The 22,418-nt window shown below is 51.0% G+C and overlaps 1 protein-coding gene across 2 annotated transcripts; it reads right to left on the bottom strand.

The window, feature by feature from the left end:
- Positions 1 to 8,099: 8,099 nt before the first annotated feature.
- LEMD2 (LEM domain nuclear envelope protein 2) lies at positions 8,100 to 19,367 on the bottom strand. 2 transcript variants are annotated; one of them, XM_057423552.1, is made up of 9 exons: positions 17,755 to 19,367; positions 16,403 to 16,443; positions 15,655 to 15,730; positions 14,352 to 14,428; positions 13,634 to 13,713; positions 11,204 to 11,349; positions 10,057 to 10,158; positions 9,863 to 9,965; positions 8,100 to 8,706 (listed from the first exon to the last, which is right to left on the bottom strand). In XM_057423552.1, exons 1-9 carry the CDS (start codon positions 19,295 to 19,297, stop codon positions 8,556 to 8,558), a joined length of 2,319 nt encoding a protein of 772 aa, XP_057279535.1. In that variant the 5' UTR covers positions 19,298 to 19,367; the 3' UTR covers positions 8,100 to 8,555. The 2 variants fall into 2 exon arrangements, with proteins under 2 accessions (XP_057279535.1, XP_057279536.1); XM_057423553.1 differs by lacking the exons at positions 8,100 to 8,706; positions 11,204 to 11,349.
- Positions 19,368 to 22,418: the final 3,051 nt, after the last annotated feature.

Below are 22,418 nucleotides of genomic sequence, written 5' to 3' on the forward strand. Positions count from 1 at the left end.
AAGGGACTGGTAAAAACCCCACTCAAATCACCCTTCCGAGGATGTCCCTGTTCCTGCAGCCCTCAAAAAGGGGTGCGCAGAGCCTGGTTTGCCTTTTGGGGAGCTTCGCATCCTGTCTTTGCTAGCAAAACCCCAGTGCAGTAGATAGTAATGTCTCTGTAAGATCCATTTCTGTGTAGCAAAGCAAAGAGCAACACCAGCTCTGCCAACCCTAAGCCTAGCTGGGGCCAGGGCAGCACATTCACCCTGCCTCAACCAAGAGGCACCGAACAGCAGTGGGTGACGGCACCTCTCTGCTCACCCCAGGTGTAACTGGGTGGCTGTTTCGTGCCATCGGGGTGCTCCCAGATCCCTGCAGCAATGGGGAGCTCAGGCTGTACTCCGGAGCCAGCTTTAACCATTGCCACGCAGCGTATTCCTCCTCCTGCAGCAAAGAGCCAAAGCTCTGCTGCTTCAATTTCCCCTTCAAGCTCAATTAAAGCACCGAGCACACCAGCACCCGGCCCTGGGCCCTGCTTTGTTTCCACCTGCAGGAGTGGGATGGAGTGGGTTGAAGGCAGAGAAGGGGAGGAAGAAACCCTCCTACCTTCAAACCGCGCAGAGCAGCTCCTTTACCTTCCCCAAGGTGGTCTTTTATTCCCCTTCTCCCCCCAGTTTTCTATTCTTCCATCACCAAACACGCTGGAGAGGAATTGCTACTCCACAATTACCAGCGTGGACGGGAAGAAAGCCTGGCCCCTTCGATGAGTGCTTTTGAGCCGGGGAAGAAAGCAGCTCTTCAGAGCCTCGCTGGAAGTGAATCAAAGCATTTAGCATTTGGAGGAGTTGTGGCAACTTGGAAAGAGGATTTCTCCCTTGAAAGCTGCAGCTTTGTTGAGCTTTAGGTGGTTCCTCCCCACCCCCCCACCCCTTAAAAAGAAGGAAGAAAAAGCAAAAAGCAAGAGGATTTATTATAACAGCTCTTTGGAGCGCAGCAGGATTCAGTCCGCTATTTACTGCACCAGAGAGAGTCCAAGGCTGGAACTCAGCTGACATCACCCACAGATGAGTTGGGGTTAAAAGCCCACCATTTGAGCTGTCTTTTACTGGTTTCCCATAAGCAAAACTCAGAGCATCTGCCCTCTGCAGTAAGAGAAAGGGGCTCTTTACGTTTAGTTCGTGGGCCAAAGCCTCCTGCCCGTTCAGAGCAGGTAAATGTTACTGCAAACGCTTCCCGAGCCCCTCCGAAACGAGACACCCTGCAGTAAATCCCTGCTGCCGGCTCAGGTTATCGCGTGGGCCGCGGGATATTTACACCACTAAAAATACACAGAATTGCAAATAAACCCGAATCCTCACCAAAAAAAAAACCATGAAAACCTGAATATTTCCCCCCAGCTAAAAGAAATAAAAGCAAAAGCAGAAAGCAACCCAAGGCGCTGCAGATAAAGAGGACTCAGGAAATACTGGGGAAGAAGAATACGTCCCTATGTGGAGAACTCCCTTCTATATCCAGACAGCCTGAGATACCTCAACAGGCATCCCTGTGGTCACTGTCAGATTGCACAGATTCCCTTCCAGTACATCACAGGCCCGAGCCCAACCTGCATCACCAACAATGGTGTGTGAGGAGCTTAGCAGGAATACTTTGGGATATTAAAAGCGAAATCACTTGAAAACCAAGCGCTCTGTCAGCACAGGACCATGTTCTTGGTCTCACATGTCATGGTCAGAACCTTTCCCCTGAGGACCTGGCTTTCTGGAGCATCCCGAGGGACCCTGCTGTGAAGTTGGATCTCAAGTTGGTTGCTAATTATTCTTTATATCCCATTAAAAGGCAAGAAAAGCACATAGCTGTTAATCTGAAGAGCTCTCCTGCATCCATAGCTCTTGGTACTGGAGCTCATCCGGAATCACACCCAGCCCCTGCACCGAGCACCAGCCCAGCCCAAGAGCAGGGTGCCAGTGCCCATTGCAAAGCCAAAGCCCAGTCGCTCATTTCCCTTCAATCTTTCACCTTATCCCTCCAAACTCCTTGGCCATAAGGAAAATCCCTCTGGTTCCAGCTCAGCGCCCATCCCCACAGGGCTCAAGGCAGACTTGGGCTGATTGCAGGGGCAGGCAAACACGCTGCAACCTTCAGTGAACCTTCAAACCTGCCTTTCCTGCTCTTCCCTTGGCTACAGCCAGTCAGAAATAGTTGCAGGGCAGCACCATGGTGGCAGCAGAAAGCTCCGCTCTTGGCAAGGAACCCAGCTGCAACCATCCTGCCATAAATCCTTGCCGGCAGAAACCCTCAGCTCCTTTATCTTACGTTTCCTTTCCTGACGGAAGATGATGGTCATAAAATGGATGTCTGGTCCCCACATCCCTCATGCAGAAGCAAGCAAAGCTGCTGCACTGAAGGATTTATTTGGCTGCTTTGTGGGAAGCAGCAGGATCAATGGGAAGGGACAGGAGCTGCCGGGTCTTGTGCTGGCAGCCCCCTGCCCATCCCTGGGGCTGGCACGGGCATTGGGCTACGGAGTGGGGCAGCGGCAGGATATGGGAACGTGCCTTTGGACGGCAGGACGGTGCTACCACGTCCCATGGGAAAAGGCACAAGCTTCCTTATCCCCCTGCCTGTTTTGTGCCTTTCACACTAAACCCCCTTCACCCCTCTGCTGCCCAGCGCTCTCTCTGGCAATGCCATGAGCGCAATGCAGAGCCAGGCTCATTAGCTGCAGATCCGGGTTGCTCCAGAGCTTTCCTCCGTGTCCTCCCGGTACCGGCTGCCCCCTGCTCCGGTCCCTTCCCACAAGCTGGAACCTTCCTAAGGCTTCCCCACCACCCAGCACCACGCGTGCGGCCGGTGCTGATGCAGGACCTCACCTGGGTGCCGTGCGCGGCCGCTCCGGGCTCAGCGATGAACTTGTGCCTGCTCCTCAGGTTTGAGAGACGAGGGCATGGGGAGAGCCAGGACGTTGGGGCCATCACCTGACCGCAGTGGGGCTGGCAGGCGCATGCTATGTCCCGCTGACAGCTGAGCTCAAGGGGGGAGAAGCAGCCTCGGGTGTTAAAGGGAAGCAGCGCATGAGAGGGGCCGGGATGGAGGCGAGGGGCTGGCGTCCCGCACCGTGGATCTCTTGTGCAATCGGCTCTCCAGGAAAACAACTGCTGCTCTTTCCCGGGCTGTTTTCCACTTTCCTGCCCGGACAAGCCCTCCCCTGCTGTTGATCCCGTCCCAGCAGGACCGGATGGATGCTGGCTTCCAGGGAGCTCCCTAGGACAGCCCGTGTCCCTTGTCCCCCTCCAAGCACCCACTGCTGGGTCCGATCCAGTGCATGCCGAGGGTTCTGGACGTCCCCACGCATCCCAATCACGCAGGAGCTGTGTGTTACGTAGCAGATTGCACAGCACACCCAGTCCAGGCATCCCATAGGATAAGGAGGGGGTTTCCGCTCTCATCACCCCATCCCAGTCCCCATCAGTAACTCGAGGACATCAGCAAAGCAGTGCCCATGCTGGGCCCCACGAGCTGTGGTGGGTTTGGGCTTCACAGCCAAACAGCAGGAGGTTGGGGGGGGAAAACCTCGCTGGTGGGATAGGGATTGATGGATGTGGTAATTCTCACTAACTGGAGGAGAGAAAACAAGCTCATGGGGAGCAGAGGGATCGAACTGATGGTCAGGAGCAGAGGCTGAGATCAAAGACAGGGATGAAACAAAGATTCCTGAGCCCTGACTCCCCTCTGCTTTATGCTGAGTTGTTTTAGCTCAGGAAAATGCCTTTTTCTCCTCAATAAGCTTGGTTTCTGAAGGAAAAATCGCTGAGCTGGGCACTGTGCAAGGCCACCGTGGTGCATCCCCACCAACAGCTTCACAGCCCAGCCCAGCAGAAGGCAATAGTGTCAGAAAGTCCCCTGAGGCCCCTTTGCCAGCACACACCTTTGTCCTTGGCCAAGGTCCATCCTGCTGGGTACCCTGTGTATTTTTAATGCAAGTGTTACCTGAAGCAATCTCGTGTTGGAGCAGCCCTGCCTCACATTAAAACTGTGCTAATTAGGAGCTAATTACAGACGTGCAGCTATGATTACCCTTGGTTGGCACTGCAGACTGCAGCCCCCATCCCAAAGCTCTCGCAGAGGATGCTCAGGGACCTCCACAAGGACCTGCTTCCAACTGGTTTGACATGGAAGTGGCTCAGGAGCATCCTATGAGCCCAGCCCAGCTCCTGCCCCAGCCAGCAGCTCCTCACCACCCTAAGGGTGTTTAAACACCGGATGTGGTCCTGCAGCAGGCAGTCACCTCCATCAGCAGCAGCTCCAGTGTCCTGCCATGCAAGAGCACGGAGCCAACGCTCTGCCCTGGGGTGAGCCCGAAGCCAGGTGAGGTTTCCAAAGCCCACTGGGGCCTCCTCACTGATTAGAGCCAATTCAAAACACCCATGTTTCCTACAGGAAGAACTGCTCTGTTAGGGCACAGGTGGGAGGTGAGGCCAGGACTTGGGCCTTGTGCTCTGCTGTAGTGAGGGTTCGTTCAGTAACGTGCACAGAAACCATTCCAGCACCTACCTGGAGGCTGTTCTTGGAGCTTCACTGAAGTCAAATCCCAAGGTGGGCACTGGGGAGCGATGGGGCTGTGCCCGAGGGAGGTGCCTTGGGGCAGGACCCACTGGCAGTGCCGGGATTGTGCTGTTTCCTCTCCGGTTCACGCTGATCTTTCCAGGAGAACTGGCACAGCGCCCCATAAACAAGGCACAGCATGAGCTGTCGTGTCAGCAGGAGACGAAACATGCAACGGGAAAGGCTTTAAATGGAAGCAGGAAATGAAAAGATAAAGGGGCAATTTCATTTTAGATGCCTGGTTGGTACAGATTTCCTCTCTGACAGTAAGGGATGCCACGGCTTTATCAGCTCCACCGCTGGAGAGTTTATTTATAGGGACTTAACACTGCAAGAAACTAAGAGGGGGAAGTTTGGCTCTGGCTGGGTGTGAGCTGGAAGGAGAGCAGGGCAGGGATGAAGCACCCAGCTACTGCCTTTCCTTTGAACGGACCTGGGGTTCTGGGAAAACTGCTGGTACCGCAGAAACCATCAGCACTGCTTGTATGGAACGGCAGGAGCTTGGCACAAAACTCCTCTTCTCGGCTGTCATGACAGCTCATCAAGGAAGGGACACGGGGAGAAGACTATTGCAGAAAACATCACGGCAGCTTGGCTGAAAGCAAACATCCTCTGGCACGTGTAATTACACCAAGCTGAAGACTATTTCCTAACCTTGAATGTATTTCAGCTGTAACTTAGCAACCCACGCTGAGTAAAAGCATCTGAACAGGAGCGCAGGTTCAGCGGAGAGATTTAGCCTTGCATTGCCTTTTGTTCCCATACCTTAGCAACAGCTCCACAGCAGGGAGGAGGTAACCAGCTCCCACCAACTTCCATAGCAGCCACGGAGCCAACCTCCTCCTGCACCGGTGGAGATCTCCCCCTTTGTCACCCAGACCTGCAGTAGGAGGTTAAGGAAGCGCTTCTCGAACCAACCACGGGTGAATCAACCGTGTCCACAGGAGTTACGCAGCGCTGACTCACGGACTGCTCGTGCTGCTTCAGGAGCAGGCTCGGGGGAACCTGGAGCTCGTGGTGGCAGGAGTCGAGTCACTGACATGGATGGGAGAGGAACTGAAAACACACAAGGAAACAGGTCCTGTAGACAAGCTGCACTTGCGTGTCTTCTGCTCACCAGGGATCTGAAACACAGTCCAAGACTTGGCTTCTTGCCTTTTTCCTTAAGTATCCACGACCATCCAATACCCACCTGAGCTCCCATCCTTTTACAGTGCTTTGTAACCACCCTGCTTAAAGCCTATGAAGCCCTGGGACAAAAGGAGGGAAGTGACGTGTCCAGTGATGAGCAGCAGACTGTGAGCATGGGCAGTGAAGGGCCCTTAGAGTCCATCCCACTCCAGCACCGAACCAAACACTTCCCTCAGTACTTCCCAGTCTCCCTGCAGCATCACCTGGCACTTCACATCACATCCCAAAAGCCATGGCCTGAGGATGATGCAATAATAGGATCAGTCACTCAGCCCAGAGTCAGGATTGTTGGGAGCAGCTGTTCACTTCAGCCACCCAACGTGTGAGGGATCTGCCTTGCACAGAATGAGCACAAAACACATGGAGCTTGGGACACCCCCACTCAGCTGCCACAGCCTATTGCACCATCCCATCCTCTCCAGAAATAACTGCTTGCTTTGGGCTACAGGAGTACTGCTCAACCTGCTCAAGCACTATTTAATCTCACAACCCTCCCAGCTGTGAACCTCCACAAAACACAGCGGAACAGCTTCCATCCACATCTCTGCTTAATGCCAAGTGCTCCCAAAACACAGATTGAACGTGCAGGCAAACACCTGAGGCTGCTGCCACCACCGTGATCTCCGGCATCACAGGAGCCACGGTCTCCTTAGGCTGTCACGCCAGCCCCGTGCCATCTTCAGTCTTATTCTTAGAAACCCTGAGCTCCCTGGAGCAGGATTTATTTGCTCTGCCCGAGCAGAACACTTGGAACAATGTGTGACTCCTCCATCAAAATAAAGGTAACAAAGCATTCGTTATAAATTTATTGTATGTATTGATTTACAGAGCTAAACTGAACATACGAACAGCACCAAGCCAGTGACATTTATTCTACAAAACCAAGTTGAATACAAAAAGATGACTGCAATGCCTGACTCTTCACTTCTGGATTTGGACGGGTAAAAAAAAGCTAAGCCAAACCCCACAAATTCATTTTAAAAAGGCTTAAGAACGTAGGCACCGGTGTTTGCAAGGATTCCATGGCGGCAGCGAGGAACTCGTTACAGCACTTCAGCAGAACCAAGACTGCCTTCGCTTTAGTCCCTATTTTATTAACAGTGGAAGACGCTGGTCGCTGTCTCAAAGACAAGTGGGAATCTCCTCTTCCATTCAAACACCTTCCCTTTGTGACCGTAACAAAAATACGGGGTCAGAGTCAACTCCACGCAGATCATTTCCTATTTCATGGGAAAGACCTCCCCGTGCTTTGTTCCTGGAGAGATCCGCTCCCTCCACTCGCTTTGGTGGTACCCGAGGGGTCTCTGCAGCCCTGCAGCAGCAGCCTGTGGGGTGTGCAGGTGGGAAACGCACCCAAGCAGACCTCATACCCAGAGGTGAGCAGGGACTGGCACCAGGAACCCACCTTGTGTGTGGCACCAGCAGCCCGCAACGCTAGAGCAGGGCTTTGGCAGCCGTTCTAAGCCAACCCAGAGCCTGGGGAGGAAGCTGAGCACACATCCAGGGCCAGAGATGAACATGGGCATTCACACAGTGCCCGTGTGCTGAGGAGAACCACATCCACGGTGACACAGGCTCAAATGAGAGCTGGCTTCCCTGCAGGTTTTGCCACCTTATGCCAGAAATTAAACTGGTCCCTGCTGTCTTGGCGAGCTCTTTTACAGTTATTGGGAAGAGCAGATCAGCAGTATCTCTGCCTATAGCCTAAACTGCCACACACTGGTGCTATTTTCTTTGAAACAAACACTTTTGCTGGACATAAAGAGAAACTTAAGTAAAGAAATTATTATAGATTACAAAATACGACGCCTGCAGCATGAACAGAGGATTGATCAGTGCTCCTTGTACCCACTGTGAGGCTGCAGGAACACTGACTCAGCAATCCCACCCCCATGCTGCACGCCTGGTACGTCTCTGCTCTGACACACAGCACACACATTGCAGCTGCCCAGGATAAACATGTACATTCAGCCCTAATAGCCTTTCTAAAGCTGCTCTTTAATAGCCCACGAAGCAGCCCCTTTGGCTGTAGCCACAAGAAAGCGCTTTTGGAAGCTTCCTATATCCTTTATTTTCCACCCAAATTCCCCCCACCCCTCCCAGAAATCATAAAGCACACAGACTGCAGACTTAAGAAGTGTAACAGGGTCACAAGCACTCTTCCAGCCCACCCAACCCAGCCCAAACCCCCAAGGCACGTCAGACTGCCCTCCCTCTAGGACTACCTTCACCTAATTTTGCCCCCTTTTCCCCATTTGTTAAAGGGTGAAGCCAACACATTTTCCTCACTAAGTGCTTTCCTCACTCTTTTGTATTGATAAAAACAAATGCAGCTGAACTCCCACCCTAGTGTTTCCATGGGAAATGTTAACCTTCTTTAACACATTCCCTGATGGACGTTGCCACCAGTTGGCCTTTGCAGAACTGAGGTCAAATTTGCAAGGCTTTGTCAGAGAGATCCCAAGTCCCTCAACATCAGATAGGCCTTTTTAATATTGTTTTCAAGTTGGTCTAGGTTTGCTTGCTCCTGGAAGCCAGACATCTGCTGGAAGGCTAACTTTGGTGCAATTCTAGCTTCTCATCTCAAGCCCATCTTCTCTCCAAGCCAACATTATTGCCCTGAATTTGTGTGTGTGAAGATTTTCAGAAAGAAGAGCAAACAGCTACGTGCAATCCCCCACCCCAGGAGATCAGGACCATGACCTGCTCTTTCCCACCACCAGAGAGGGGACTGTCCCCTTGCCGAGGTCCGTATCAACAGTTGCTCAACTCCTGCTCCTCTTCAGTGCTCTGAATCCGAGACGTAAGAAGGCTGAGTCCATCTCCACACCAGCATATCCTCTCCCGCTACCCTGTGTGACTCTGTCTGAATCCGTGACTCATTGGAAGCCAGGAAGTCCACAGCTCTCTCCCACACCCGCTTCATTTTTTTTCTGCAAGAAACAGCAAGAAAAGGAAAACAGATGAGAATCATCTCCCCATTGTGCTTTCCTGCTTACAGCAACTGTGCTTGCTCATCAAGCTACCGTTAGCTGCCTCCCCTTCCCTGCGCAGACAGTAAAGGGGATTAAACCAGAACTCTGGCGTAGAGGCAATTTCAGGCCAGGACATGAAAACACAGGTCCTGCCTGGGGGAGAAGATGAGCCCCTATCTCAGTACCAGCACTTGATGACTGCCCTGAATTTCAAGCTCAATTTGCGTTGTGAAGGGACTCTATTAGCAAACCGCCCTCACCCATTCTATGTGCAGAGATAGCTCGGCCCAGGGAGGACAAACTGAACTTCACCCCAGTTTTGAATCGATGTCTAGTAATTCTGGGTGTCACACACATACAGACCAGCTCAAACCAGCTGGAATTACCACTAGGAGGAAAAGGAGTTTTGTGGCTGATGGAGACTGAGGATGTTTAAGACTCTGCAGCACACACAGCGTGCTGTGTCATCAGAACAAAGTAGCTCCATTTAACTAAAACACAACACTCATGAAGAGATGGAGCAAGCACCACATAAACCACTGAGAACCAGGCTGCACCCTCTGGCCCCTGGAGCAACTATCTCGACCACAAAGCACCAAAACCAGCCATCTCACTGTATCTCCCTTTCAAGCTGCCCAACTTGAACTGGTAACTTTCTAGGCAGCAACATACGCAACCACTTCAGGAGATCCTCCCAGTCCCCTATTCAATTCATGGGAAGGTTTGTTCTGAAAAGCACAGCACCTGTTGGGAGAATAAGGTACGGCTGAGAAAGAAGATAGCATCTTACATACATGAGATGAAGGGGAGAAAATCAGATGCTCCATGCCCAAGCAGAACAAAATCCAATTACTGTTTGATAGCACATTGACAGTACACCTGTGTGACTGCACAAAATATCAGCCCCAGGACTGTCACATTAATCTGCAGCAGGTTAAGACATAGCCTGAGTTATGTCAAAATCCCTTATAAACTGAAAAGCCAGACAGACTCCTTGCAGCCCAGCTTCCCATCAATTGCCTGCGCATGGTCTGCTGCCCTGTAACTGCATTTTTCAGCTGAGCTGAATAACATCATGCTGACAGCCCTCCTTAATGAACAGAATTCAGCTCACCTGCTCTGAGGAGGGATGAGGCTGTCCCGAACATGGAAAATTCCAACATAGGGGTAACGCTCCAAATTCCGTTCCCATTCCTTATAGTGGTCCTGGACAACAGCTGGAGGGCAAGAGGACAGGACAGTGAGAGACCTCAACATTGCACAGAGGAAAAAGGGGCTATTTGCATTTACAGAGCTACTCGATTCTACCTATGATCTTCTTCACCATTTCATACATGGCTTGTTCCTCTTCCTCCATCTTCCGCCAGCGATACCGAAGGAAGAGCAGGATCCCCCAAAGAGTTATCAGACCTAGGAGAATAAAAAGAAATGGAATTCAGTTACCGACAGACATGTACTTGCTGGATGCTAGCAGGTTTATTTCTGACACTGCCTCTCCCCAGAGGCAGTTTTCGCTCCCTGCTACCCCAGCCTGCTTGGAGCTGAATCCAAGCAGTTCATTTTGTTCACCAGCACAGCGGCACCCTGCAAAACCCTTGGTGCTGACACCACCTGCAGCAGAAGAGCACGTGTGGATGTGGAAGAGGTGGTCAGAAGGCCTCATCATGGAGGTCTTTTTGCCCCCATCAGAAATCTCAGCACAACCACAGGGCTTCAATTCTCTTAAGTCCCAGAGCTATCTCTTTGCAAGAGGCCTCCCCCACAATAACCACTTAGGAAGACTGTCAAGCTTCAGTGCTCCGAAGATAGCTGCTTGATAAGGAAATAAAGCCTGAGGCTCCAGTGCCAGCCTGAAATTCAGGAGATCTATATTGAAGGTTTAGCACTGACAAATGCCCCCGTTACAACATGAGCTAACTTTAGTACCTCAGTCTCTGCAATAAACATAACTATCCCCTTTCACCCCACCTTGTCTGGCTAGATTCTAAACTCTCCTAGTCAACACTCATCTCTCGTTATCACTGCGCTCAGTAAGACCTCTGTCACAGCTGGGGCATGATGGACTATTCCAATAAAACCTCTTACACTGAAATGCTACAAGTCACTATTAAAGAGGCCAGAAGACTTTGCAGCTTAGTGCGAGTAAAGAAAGAAAAAACTCATTTTTTAGATAGGTTAGCAGAGTTATCTTGCAGACCACAGTAATGGGTACTCGAGGAATACCCAGAGAGCTAATCAGCTTTCTGATTTAAAGTAAGCATTAAGCACTCACAGCACAAGAGCAGGTCTACAGGTCTCTCTCTGCTGCCAGAACAAAGGTTAATTAGAAATTAACTCATCAGCAGATTCACTTCACCTCTGTCTGTACCTTCATATAGCTGGGAGAATGTGTGCACACAGGTTCATCTCTACAGCTAGCAAGGGGAGAAGCTGATTACCAGCATCAATGACTTACACCAGAAGAACAGGAAGAGGTTCATGATAGCAGTGACCACTGCCCGACGGAAACGGCAGCCAAGGCCCATCTGAGGATGGGCTGATTCAAGACAGAACACTTCCTCCACTTTGGTCACTTGTTCTGAAAGGTCTTTGCCTTTCAACCTGATGAGAAGAGGCAGAAAATCTTCACTGAACAGAACAGGCACTCCAACTGCAGTCTTTAATCAAGACAGGAAGAACAAACAGACTGCAGATGCAGTAATTCGTTCTGTACACCACACAGAAAATACACCAACATCCTTGCAGCAACTCTTTCCAGAACATTTTGGGACTGGCTGCATAGCAAGGCAGGGATATGGCTTTAGAAAAGGCAGCAGGGCTGGAACTCCCACTGGTAAACTGAAGTCTCCCTCTGCAGCCTCTCTGACAGCACCTCTCAGCGTGCACAAGATTAAACTTTAAATTGGATTCCCACCTCCCAGCACGAAGAAATGGAAATGTTTACTGAGTCACTCAGCAGCAATTGCAGAGAGAGCGGTTGAGGGAGGCTGTCAGTGTCCAGGGAGGTTACACTGTTTTCCTCGGCACAGATGAGCATAAACAGTTTAGCTAAAAAGGTGACAACGCATCAAGTGCATCTGCACTGAGAACAGACACACCTTTGGATAGAATTCCTGGCAAAAGCCATAACATCCTCCTGCAAAATCCCTTCCACACACCTGCTGTGCTGCCCGAGATGCTTTAACTTGCTTCTTTATACACAGATCTACACTGATGCCGTTTCCCTCTTAGATACTCTTAGCCAACAGGCAGCAAGAAACCCAAGTGAGAGCCATCAGAGGAACTGGACTAAAGGGGATTTTATTTTTTAAGCTACTAATTCATTCTGTGTTTGCCATGAATAACCTATTAGTTGAAGGCGTTTTCTCAATTTACTACTGCACAGCTCACAAAGTGCTGTCTCTGGTTACTGGATTCTACAGTAGCTGGAGACACGCTGCTGTTTCCCACCCCCTTGTTTTATTTACAACCCAAATTCCATGAAAATACTTTAAATATGCAGCAGAAGAACCCAGTGAGAGCTCATTTTCAGTTCTGCCTCTCAGACTAGCACCTAGACAAATAATCTCACATAGCATTTGCTACAAGCAGGTTTTGAAGCGTGCTGAACTCCCTCTGATGCTGCGCAGACGGCCTGGAAGTGAATCCATGTGGAGAGCTAATTATGAAAACCAGAAAATGGGAGGATTTTGTACCACACAGCTCCTAACATGAGCACTGTTCCTCTGTAAAAATAGGAACTCCAAAACTCTGGATCCCAGCCCACCTGCAAATCCAAGCCTGTCACTAAGGAAACTACGTCCTGTCCTGGGAATCTGCCACACAGCAATAATCAAAGCAGTAGACACTGTCTGATCCTTAGATCACTGCAGCTTTTCAGCTAACATCAAGCAGTGGGAATTCATACAAGGTATACCCACCAACTCCAGCATTACTACTGTTACAATTCATTTAATCAGAGATACGTTTAGCAATGTTAAAAATGCAGACAAATGTTAGGCTTCAGAGTTAACACAGTCTGGAGGCAGCCCACACTTCCCAGAGGAAGATAATGATGTCTGCAGACTCTGGATAACAGCCCTCCATTAAGGAATGGCCCAAATGTTGTATTTCTTTACCTGAAAAAAATTGTATTTCTCTTGATTTCTCATGTACTGAAGAAGACTGCTAGCTGAGAAACTAAAGAGAAAAAAAACCCCACTGATGACTGACCAACAGCCTACGTAATCAGTCAGAGCAGTCATTTCAACATGTACTGTGTGTTCTGCCAGAAAGACAACTGACACTGAAGATACCATGCAACAATCCATTTTCCTCTCCTTCTCATCAGGACTTGCTCCAAAGCATTTCAAAGCATGAGTGATGTTACCTACTGATGAAAGTGCTTTGCTGTCTAATAAACCCTTTGGTCAAAGGACGCAGTTTCAGACAATACTGAAGCTCTGTCTCCAGTAACTGTGCTAAAGAAAAGTTTTCTTGAGGAAAGTGGCTCCACGGGCAAACTGAAGCAGCATGTTGATGTCCCAGGACCATGGGCAGGACACCAGGACCACCACATCTAAACCCTGCAGGAAGCACAACACAACCTTTGATAGCCCCGACCTCAGAGGTACAGCTCATCTGGAAGACAGCATGTCCATGAATGCAATGTCCCGCAGTGCAAGCCTGGGCAACAGGCTCCCCAGGAGTGAGCTCAGTTGCCAGTTTTTGCTGCGGGGCTGTACTTTTCACTTGGAAGCTTGCCCAGCAATCAGTGACAAAGCCAGACCCAGACTGTCTTCTGAAATCTAACGAGGTATGGCAGCTTTTAGGGCACAACCAAAGAGGATGTCAAATTATCTCTCAGCCGATACCCAGAAACGTAATTTAGTGGGCTTCTACTTACCATATTCCTAAATCCTTGTTACTGTTTAGTATCCAGTGCAGGGCAGCTTCAAACTTCTGTGGGGAACTACCAGTTATGTTCTGGACAGAAGAACCCATAAAAAGATTAGTTCTCCATTCATTTAAAATACCAAGTGACATTACTTCATTACAGTAGTTTCATTCTATAGGGTCTGTCCCTGGGTTAATTCTTATCATAATTCTGCAAACTGAAGGAAGGAAAACCAAATCTGAAGGTCTGCCCGGACTAAAGTCTTCTGACTACAGTAGGTGATGCATGAAGCACTCTGTGAAATAACACTAGCCCAGACCGTTAAGACTAACCACTAAATACAACATAATCTTGCTGACAGTTTACCATGAAAGAAATGGAATACTAGATCAAAGCAGTCTATCTTCTGACACTCTGGGGTATAGAAAAATCCTTCTTCTGCCCAGCCCTCAATCCAAGGAAAATTCTGGTTTCAGAAGACTGATGACTATGGTGAAACAACAAACCATTAAGTTAGATTTACAGGGGCTGAACCAGAGATGTAGGAGATTATTCAAAAGAACTGCTGAGAACAGGCCTGGCCAAAGGGGAAGCTAGAGATAGAGGAAAGAATCAGAACAGGATAAGGAAGTAAAACAGATGGTGAATCACTTCAGTATCTATTATTTATTGCCTTATAAGAGACAAAGCACTATGTTATAACAATAGCTGTTCACAGCCTACTCACCACCACATGATCCTTTGCTTCACTAACCCAAATGCATTTGCTTTTTAGATTCTCAGGGTTTCCACATTCAAAATTACCTGGTAAAAAAGTCAAAGAAAAATAATGTTATGAAAAAAAAGCCTTTCAACACTTCAGAAACACACTGAAGTGTCCAGGAATGCTATCCTTCAAAGTTGGCTATACCTCCAAGCAAAATGATTACAAGATAAGATTTATACTGTTGGCAGGTAAGATTATGACTCTTGATAAAATGCTCAGCCACTGCATATAGGTTGGATAAGGGCAATCAAACCTCATGCTTCAATGTGTGAGCTCCTCCACACAGAATGAGGGGAAAAATACTGTTGGAGTACATAACCACCTCTCTGACCTAACACCCTGCAGAAGGGCTCCTTCCATGAGGTATCAAAGACTGCAGTGTTGGAGTCAACGATCAGCATTCAAAATGCTTTCAAGGAGCCTAAATCACAGCTCTACTTTCTACCCAGGCAGAAGAACGCTGGTGAGGAACATCTAAATCTTGCTTCACAAAGCTGACCAAGCAAATATGCTGAGAGACTGTGTAAAACTGATGGAAATTCTGCAGTCTGGTCTGATCTGAAGAGATTTAGAAATTCTATGAAGCTTAAGTATCTAAAGACTTCAGCCTTGTTGAGGTCTGAAATCTAGTAAATGGAACTTAAGGACTTTTACTGATTAACACTACATATCTTGCTAAACAAGTTACTACTCACACACTGCATATCTAGCAGCCTTCTCCATCACAAAATACTAGTTATAGGCCAGATTTGCTCGAACATAGTAGAGACTGGAGGAACTGGTGTGCTCCGTCAGCTCCTCAGCCAAGACAGCCTGTTTTAGTCTGCACTGAGAATAAAAGAGGCACTCACATCATCAGCTGCTGTGTTTCAGCAGAGCTGAATCCCTTAAGTTGCTTTAGCTTTATTTGTAAGAACACATCAGCTTACACTTACTGGCTCTGAGTGCCTTGAAGACAATTTCATGATGCTGGTAGAAGAAAACCATAAACCGGAGTATTTCTACCCCACATTCCAAACGTATCAAGTGCAAATAAGGACCACTCCACAAGAGCACACTAACATGAGGGCATTAGCTAAGCACGATTCAGAATACACACATCTTTCTCTATTTTTCTGTTACCTGACTTTCTCAGAGCTCTTCAGGTGGAACTGACAGTTCCAGAAACCCCACTCTTCAAACTGAGGTTTAAAATGTCCAGGCAGCTGGGAGAGGCAGTTTGCTGTATGCTCGCAAGCGTGCTAGAATGCCAATTGGAACTTACCAGCTTGAACGGATAAGTAGTTGTACAACTCGTGCAGCACGTTCATTACTACATCCTTCTGTTTAGCTTGACAGAACTGAAAGTCAGAAACAGGTAACAAACATGAACAGGCTGGCAGCAACAGGACAATGGTCAGACAAAGCTAAAAATACCAGAGCAACACACCAGCAGTGTGTTTGGCTCAGTCATGCATCACTAGTTCAAACTAAACACACCTGCAGCAAAGAGTCACAGTTCATGAGTCAAATCAAGCGAGCGCATCCCCAGCCCAGGCTGTACCACCAGACAGCTGCCCGATCACTCATGGATTCTTTGCCTCCAAAACATCCCATAACCATAACTCTGAATCCAATGCAAAATTTTCTCTCTCCAAATAATACATTAGGATAAAAAAAAACAGGGCTCTACAAACCCTTCATGATGGAGTTCAGGGAATTAGTTGGATTAAATCTTGTACTGCTAAGGCTGACCACAGCTTTATTGCAAACCAATACCGCTTCTGTTACAATATTAAAGAAATTGATTCATGTAACTGGGAATTTAAATTTTTATCTTTCAGGGTCTCAGACACAGCCCTAATTTAATCTGCCCCATTAATTCCAACTCATCGAGCCACAGTTTTTCTGTAAACCAACAGAACTAATCATTTTGCTGTGCTACTGGTATCAGTGGAAGTTACCTACAGTAATTACTCTTGTGTGAGAATCCCCAAGCCACAGTACTTGAAGATAAATAAATAGATGCTTACATCATCTGTTCTTTTGTCACAATCCACAGGCAAGAGATTAACTACGAGAGAGAAGGGGAGGGTGAGTTAGTTGGCTGCAAAACAAGAGCTTTGATCAAGAAAGTAATTATCTTTTTATAAGAAGGCTCTACTTTAAAGCCTGATTCTGCTGTTCTGACTCTCACCCTACAGTACCTTGCTATGCAAATAGCACATTCAAAGCACAGCTTTGGCAGGCAGCAAAACAAATAAAACGGGTGCAAGTGATGAATTCCGTGCAGCTGGAAATTAAAAACTGGGCTCTGAATGTTTTAACAGCTCCTGTTCAAGACATTTCATGTTCCTTTACTATCCCACACCTTCACGCTGATCTTCTACCATCTAGTAATGCCACTCGCTGCATGCCACGGTCACCTGAAATATCACGGTGATAACAGGGATTTAAATCAAGCCTCCTCAAGGCAAAAGCAGAGGGCTTATTTTAGCTGGAGCTGTTAGCTCTGCAGTTATGGCCTCTGGTTTAAACAGCTCCCTCCTGCCCCAACAACTTGGCCACTGGTCCACCATGCAGCACTTTCTAGCAATCTGAACCACTCGAGAACTTCAGAATTTGCTGCTGTGCTGCAAGATTCCTTGCTTCAAAATATCATTGGTTTCAAAATACCCAGCAAAGGTGGAAAAGCTGCATTAGAAATACAGTGACGTTGGAGAGTTTCATTGTGACTTGGAGAAAGCAGGAGAGCTTTCCCAACCCATACCCATGCAAAGCACACAAACACCTACAGCAGGCTGAGTTTAAGGACTTGCACCTTCCTAACTGCACCCAAACTCCTTCTTTCAGTTCAAAGCCATGGAATGGCACCACTTCCATTCCAATACTGTTCCAGCTGGGGAATTCTGCTTTAAAAACTGGGAGACAGGGAAGCTCCTTTTCATTTCAAAGCTCTGCCACCCCCGAAGTGCTGAAGAATCAATTCCACCTCTGTAGTGCCAGGATAAAGGCCACGAAAGGCTGTGCTGTGATGAGGCCAACATTAAAAACACACAACGGGCAATTACACAGACATTATGTTACACAATGGACAACCATAAAACACATCCTTGGCCAAGCAGAAATGTCACTCTCCATAAAACCCATGGTTTTGAAGGACCAAAGGCCAAATTCATTTGGAAAAAAGCACACACTTGACTTACTTTCCATAAGTAACAACATTTCCCACGGGCAAAGGGAGATGGAAATGGGGACAAGAGCAGAGCTGTCAGGTTATGGCAATGAGAATGATAAATGCGATGGTGATGGAAGTCATAAAAAGCAAGCAGAAAAGAAAGGTGAAGAATGAAGTTCAAACCCAGGATGCAACCAGTGCACGTACAGTTCTCCTCTCTCTTGTCAAGCCAGCCTGACCCCATCATCTTCACCACGAGGATGCCCACAAAAATGAGCAGCAGCACGACGCTGGCGAAGCAAAGGAACTGGGAGAGGTAGTACTCGAGGCCTTTGCCCTTTCCCTCTGTCTGCTGCCTCGGGGCTGACCGCAACAAGCGAGTCCGGGGGGTTACTCCTTGTCCTGCTCCCGACCTGTCCCACCAGCTCCCCGAGGCCAGCCCCGCATCAGTGGTAGCCCTCCATGGGAGCCGCCGCATCAACCCCCCTCCCCAGCTGCCTGCCTCTTTCTCCACTCCAGAAGCTAAGTCCTCTTTCCCTCTCCCAACCCGGTGACTCAAGCTTCCCGACGAGGTGCCCCAATGGGTGCTGGGGGTCACCTCGCTTTCCCTTCTCCACCAGCTATTAGAGAGCCCCTTCCTTTCCCCTGCCGTCTCCCACTGAGCTCGGGAGCTCTGCCCCCCAATTCCTCCTCCCACCGTGCTCCAATGGCTCCTGGATTTCAGGCCCTCATCGCTGGAAAGGGGCTTGGAGCCGAGCCCCCCGCTCCTGCCTGTGAAGGAGCCCCAGGAGGACGTGGAGCTCAGCCCCCCAACCCCATCCAGGGATGACCCTGACCCAGCCCTGATGCCAAGCCCCCCACTTCTCTCTGCGGATGGGCTCCACTGGGATGTGGAATCCAGCTCCCGAAACCTGTCCAGGGATGGCCTCAACCCACTGCTGAGCCCCCCACTTCTCTCTGTGGACGTGCCCCACTGTGCTGAGGAGCCTGAGCCCCGAAACCCATCCAGGGACGGCTCTGACCCAGCACTGAGCTCCTCACTCCTCTCCGTAAGCGTACTCCAATGGGACGTGGAGCCTGAGCTCCGAAACCCATCCAGGGACGTGCCCAGCCCGGTGCCGAGCCCCCTGCTTCTCTCTGCAACCGCGTCCCACTGGGACGTGGGGCTCAGGCCCCCGCTTCTCTCTATGGACGCGTCCCACTGTGAGGAGGAGCTCAGCCCCCCGAGCCCGCCCAGGGACAGCCCCAGCCCGGCCCCGGCAGCCCCGCTTCTCTCCACAGACGCCCCCCACTGCGCCGAGGGGCTCAGCCCCCCAAAGCCATCCCGGGACGGGCCGCCCTCAGCCCTGGAGCCGAATCCTCCGCCGCGGCCCGGCGGAGACCCCCGGGAGTCCCCCCAGGCCACCCCGCCGCCCTCCCCAGACGTCCCCCAGCGGGACGCTGGCAGCCGCCCCCCTTCCTCCTCCTCCTCCTCTTCCTCCTCCTCCTCCTCACTGTCGCGGGCGGCCCCGGTGGAGCTGAGGTTGAAGCCGGAGCGCTGCCGCGAGGGCGAGGCCTGCTGCGGCCTGGCGGGGGTGCGGGCCGGGCTGTGCGGAGCTCCGCGGCCCCTGCGCCGGGCCGCCGCCACCTCAGCCCGCAGGCAGCCCAGCTTCTTCAAGTAGACCTTGCGGGTGGTGGCGGTGATGGGCCCCGGCCGGTAACCGAGCGCCACCAGCTCCTTCCGGAGCTCCGCGTCTGTCAGCTCCGCCATGGCCGCGGCGCTGACACCAGGCCGCACCGGAAGCGCTCTGCGAGCGGGGAAGCGCGGCCGCCATCTTGGGAGGGGCCCGGCGCACCCGCTCCGGCGGCCATTTGGGGAAGGGCAGACGCGGGGCTCCCGCGGGCGCCATGTTGAGGAGGAAGGAGGTGGGAGAGGGGGGACGGGACTGAGCGCCATATTGAGAAGGTGGAGGGAAAGCGCAGCCATCTTGTGAGGGCAGGGTCGCTGGTTCCGCCATGTTGGGGAGGTCGCGGTGTCCTCGCCGAACCGGGCTGGCGTCCGGCGGGAGCTGTTCACCTCACAGGCAGGAGGAAAATGGCGAAAGCGGAGGGCAAAAGAAGTCTGTGGCACTGTGTCGCTGCCCCACCACCCTGGGACCCTGCTCACGAGCAAGCGGGGAGGTTGTGCGCCTCTCGCCTCACTTCGAGCTACGCCGGTGTATTGACACCATTAGGGGCATTGATGAGGAGAAAGAAGTGGCTTTCCCAGCCCCCTGCCACCTACACACACGTTTTCCTCACCCCCCTCATCGTTGCCAAGTTACAGTCGTCTCCCTGGCACTCATCAAGCAGGCTGGAGCTTTGCCACCGCTCCAGGCAGGATCAGGATCTGGGTCCTTGGGATATTTGCTGGGGAAGGAAGTTCCTTGCGTCCTTTGCAGCCTAAAACCAAGCAGCGACTTGCAGATGGATTTTGGTGTGGGGCAGCCATGTACAGTCATTGCGTTTTCCTGCCGCCGCCTGTAAAAGCAGGCACTGAAAGTGGCTGAAACACCGTGAAATCCCCTAATTTCGGGGTTTAATTAAAGAAAATGAGAAAGCAGTGATGGCTGCGTGCGGGCTGCCTGTGCATCTCTGTATGACTGATTGTGTGGTACCAGCGTGCTGGGAAGTACAAAGTCCCCCCACACTTACCAGCACGAACTGTGCTGTCACGGCATCCTTAGGGACACCCCTCCTTTCAGCCTCCCTTTGCTGCTGTGCCCTTCTTGCCGAGGCACCGGGCAAACCTCCCCTCGCTCTTCCTCATTCACGCAAGCAAGCAGCCAGGAGATGCTGAGCGGTGCTCGTCCGGTGAGCAACCGCTAGCAGAGGAGGCCAGGGAGCCCGTTAAAAGAGCAATCCTCAGTGCCGATGGGAAGTGTGAACGTGCGGAGCCAAGCCTCCCCTGCTCGCTAGCTTGGGAAGCACGACTGACAGCTAATAATTTGGAGCAGTGTCTAATGTAAATACAGAAGGAGAACATGCGCTGAAGTACGTGGCTCCCGTGAGCTCCCGGCTTCCAGTCTGGAGCAGCTCTGCCCAGACATGCAGGCACCTGCTGGTGTCTGAGCCGGAGCTGATAGAAGGCCAGGAATTAAATGAACACCTCTCATTTTAGAGGAAAAGAAAAAATACAGCCAAAAAAAAAAACAAAAAAACACCCCAAACCCGTCCTTTCCGCTTCTGCTTCTGGAGGTCAGGGAAGAGTCAGGTCTCACAAGATCCTGCCCCTCTGCTCTGCTCTTGTGAGACCTCCCCTGGAGCATTGTGTGCAGTTCTGGTGTCATCAATGTAAAAAGGACATGGAGCTGTTGGAACAAGTCCAGAGGAGGCCACGAGGATGAGCAGGGACTGGAGCACCTCCTGTATGGAGCCAGGCTGAGGAAGTTGGGGCTGTTCAGCCTGGAGAAGAGAAGCTGAGTGGAGACCTCAGAGCAGCTTCCAGTGTCTGAAGGGGGCCTATAGGGATGCCTGGGAGGGACTCTTCATTAGGGACTGCACTGACAGGATAAGGGGTAATGGGTTAAAACTGAAACAGGGGAAGTTTAGATTGGATCTAAGGAAGGAGTTCTTTCCTGTGAGGGTGCTGAGGCACTGGAATGGGTTGCCCAGGGAAGCTGTGAATGCTCCATCCCTGGCAGTGCTCAAGGCCAAGCTGGATGAAGCCTTGGGTGCCATGGTTTAGTGTGAGGTGCCCCTGCCCATGGCAGGGGAGTTGGAACTGGATGATCTTAAGGTCCTTTCCAACCCAAACCATTCTATGATTCTAAGTTCCACCAGGGCAGAGTTTTGCCATTGCATGAACCTTAGCCTGCAGGACATGGGAATGATGTTAGAGAACCGGAGGCCTGCAGAAGAGCTGTGATTCCTCTGCAGAAGGGATGTTGGCAGCACCGTTACTCAGCAGGAACAGATGCCTCTTCTTTGTGGAGAGAAATCCACAGCTGTGCTCCCTTCCTCCCTAGCAAGACAAACCCTGGGAGCATCCCCGCTTCCCTGGAAAGTACCTGAACACCGTGGAGAAGGCAGTAGAAGAGAAGCCTCTGTCTCTCAGATGTGACAGAGCGCATTCCGCATGGGCAGTCACCTATTTGCCACCTATCAGCCATCCCCACAGCTCTGGGCAGCAGCAGGGGCTGCCAGGACGAGCACAGGCTGCTGATGCTGCAGATGGGCTGCGATGCTCAGGGATGCTCAGCTGTGAAAAGCCACTTTCCCAGCCCACGGTGTAGCTCTCGAATGTCTTGGCTGTAAATATCCTGAGCTGGATGTGGGAAGATGGGACAGCAAGGAGGGGACAGCCTCCACCTTCCCTGCTAGCCCAGAAGCTGCCTTAGGCCTGCTGGCAGTGACTCAGATGCCGAATGGGAAGAGCAGGCGTGCCGTGCCATCTGCTTCTCCTCTGGAAGTATTGAGACCGGACTGGTGTAAGCAGAGGGGTAGAAATAGATCTGCACCCTCTCCATAAGGTGCTCGAAGAGGGGAGAGTGCTGCACCCCAAAAAGCACGGGCAGCAGATGAACCCCTCCGCCTCCACTGAGCAGCTGCTTTAAAACCCCGCCATCCCACCCGGTCTTCTTATCCCATGGCATTTGGGTGACAGTCCTGCATATGTCACCAGAGAGGTGTCAGCTCTGACTTGGAAGCCGGCTGTGCCGATTTAGCACCCTGTCACTCGGAGCCGCGCACAGGCACGACCCGAGAACACCGCTCCTCAGCCGCCCCATCGCATGCCGTGTCCTCAGCCCCCCGAGGCTTTCCTCTCCTCTTTTCCCTGCCTCCTTCTCCCAACTGCTTGGCGGCTCATCCTGCCACCACACTGTTGTTCGGCTGCTGGAGCAGCAGCATCT

The sequence above is a fragment of the Pezoporus wallicus genome, unplaced genomic scaffold, assembly GCF_028554395.1.
Source record: "Pezoporus wallicus isolate ANWC-B61680 ecotype Strahan unplaced genomic scaffold, APGP_CSIRO_Pwel_v1 contig_13071, whole genome shotgun sequence".
In the NCBI taxonomy this organism is placed as follows: domain Eukaryota; kingdom Metazoa; phylum Chordata; class Aves; order Psittaciformes; family Psittacidae; genus Pezoporus; species Pezoporus wallicus.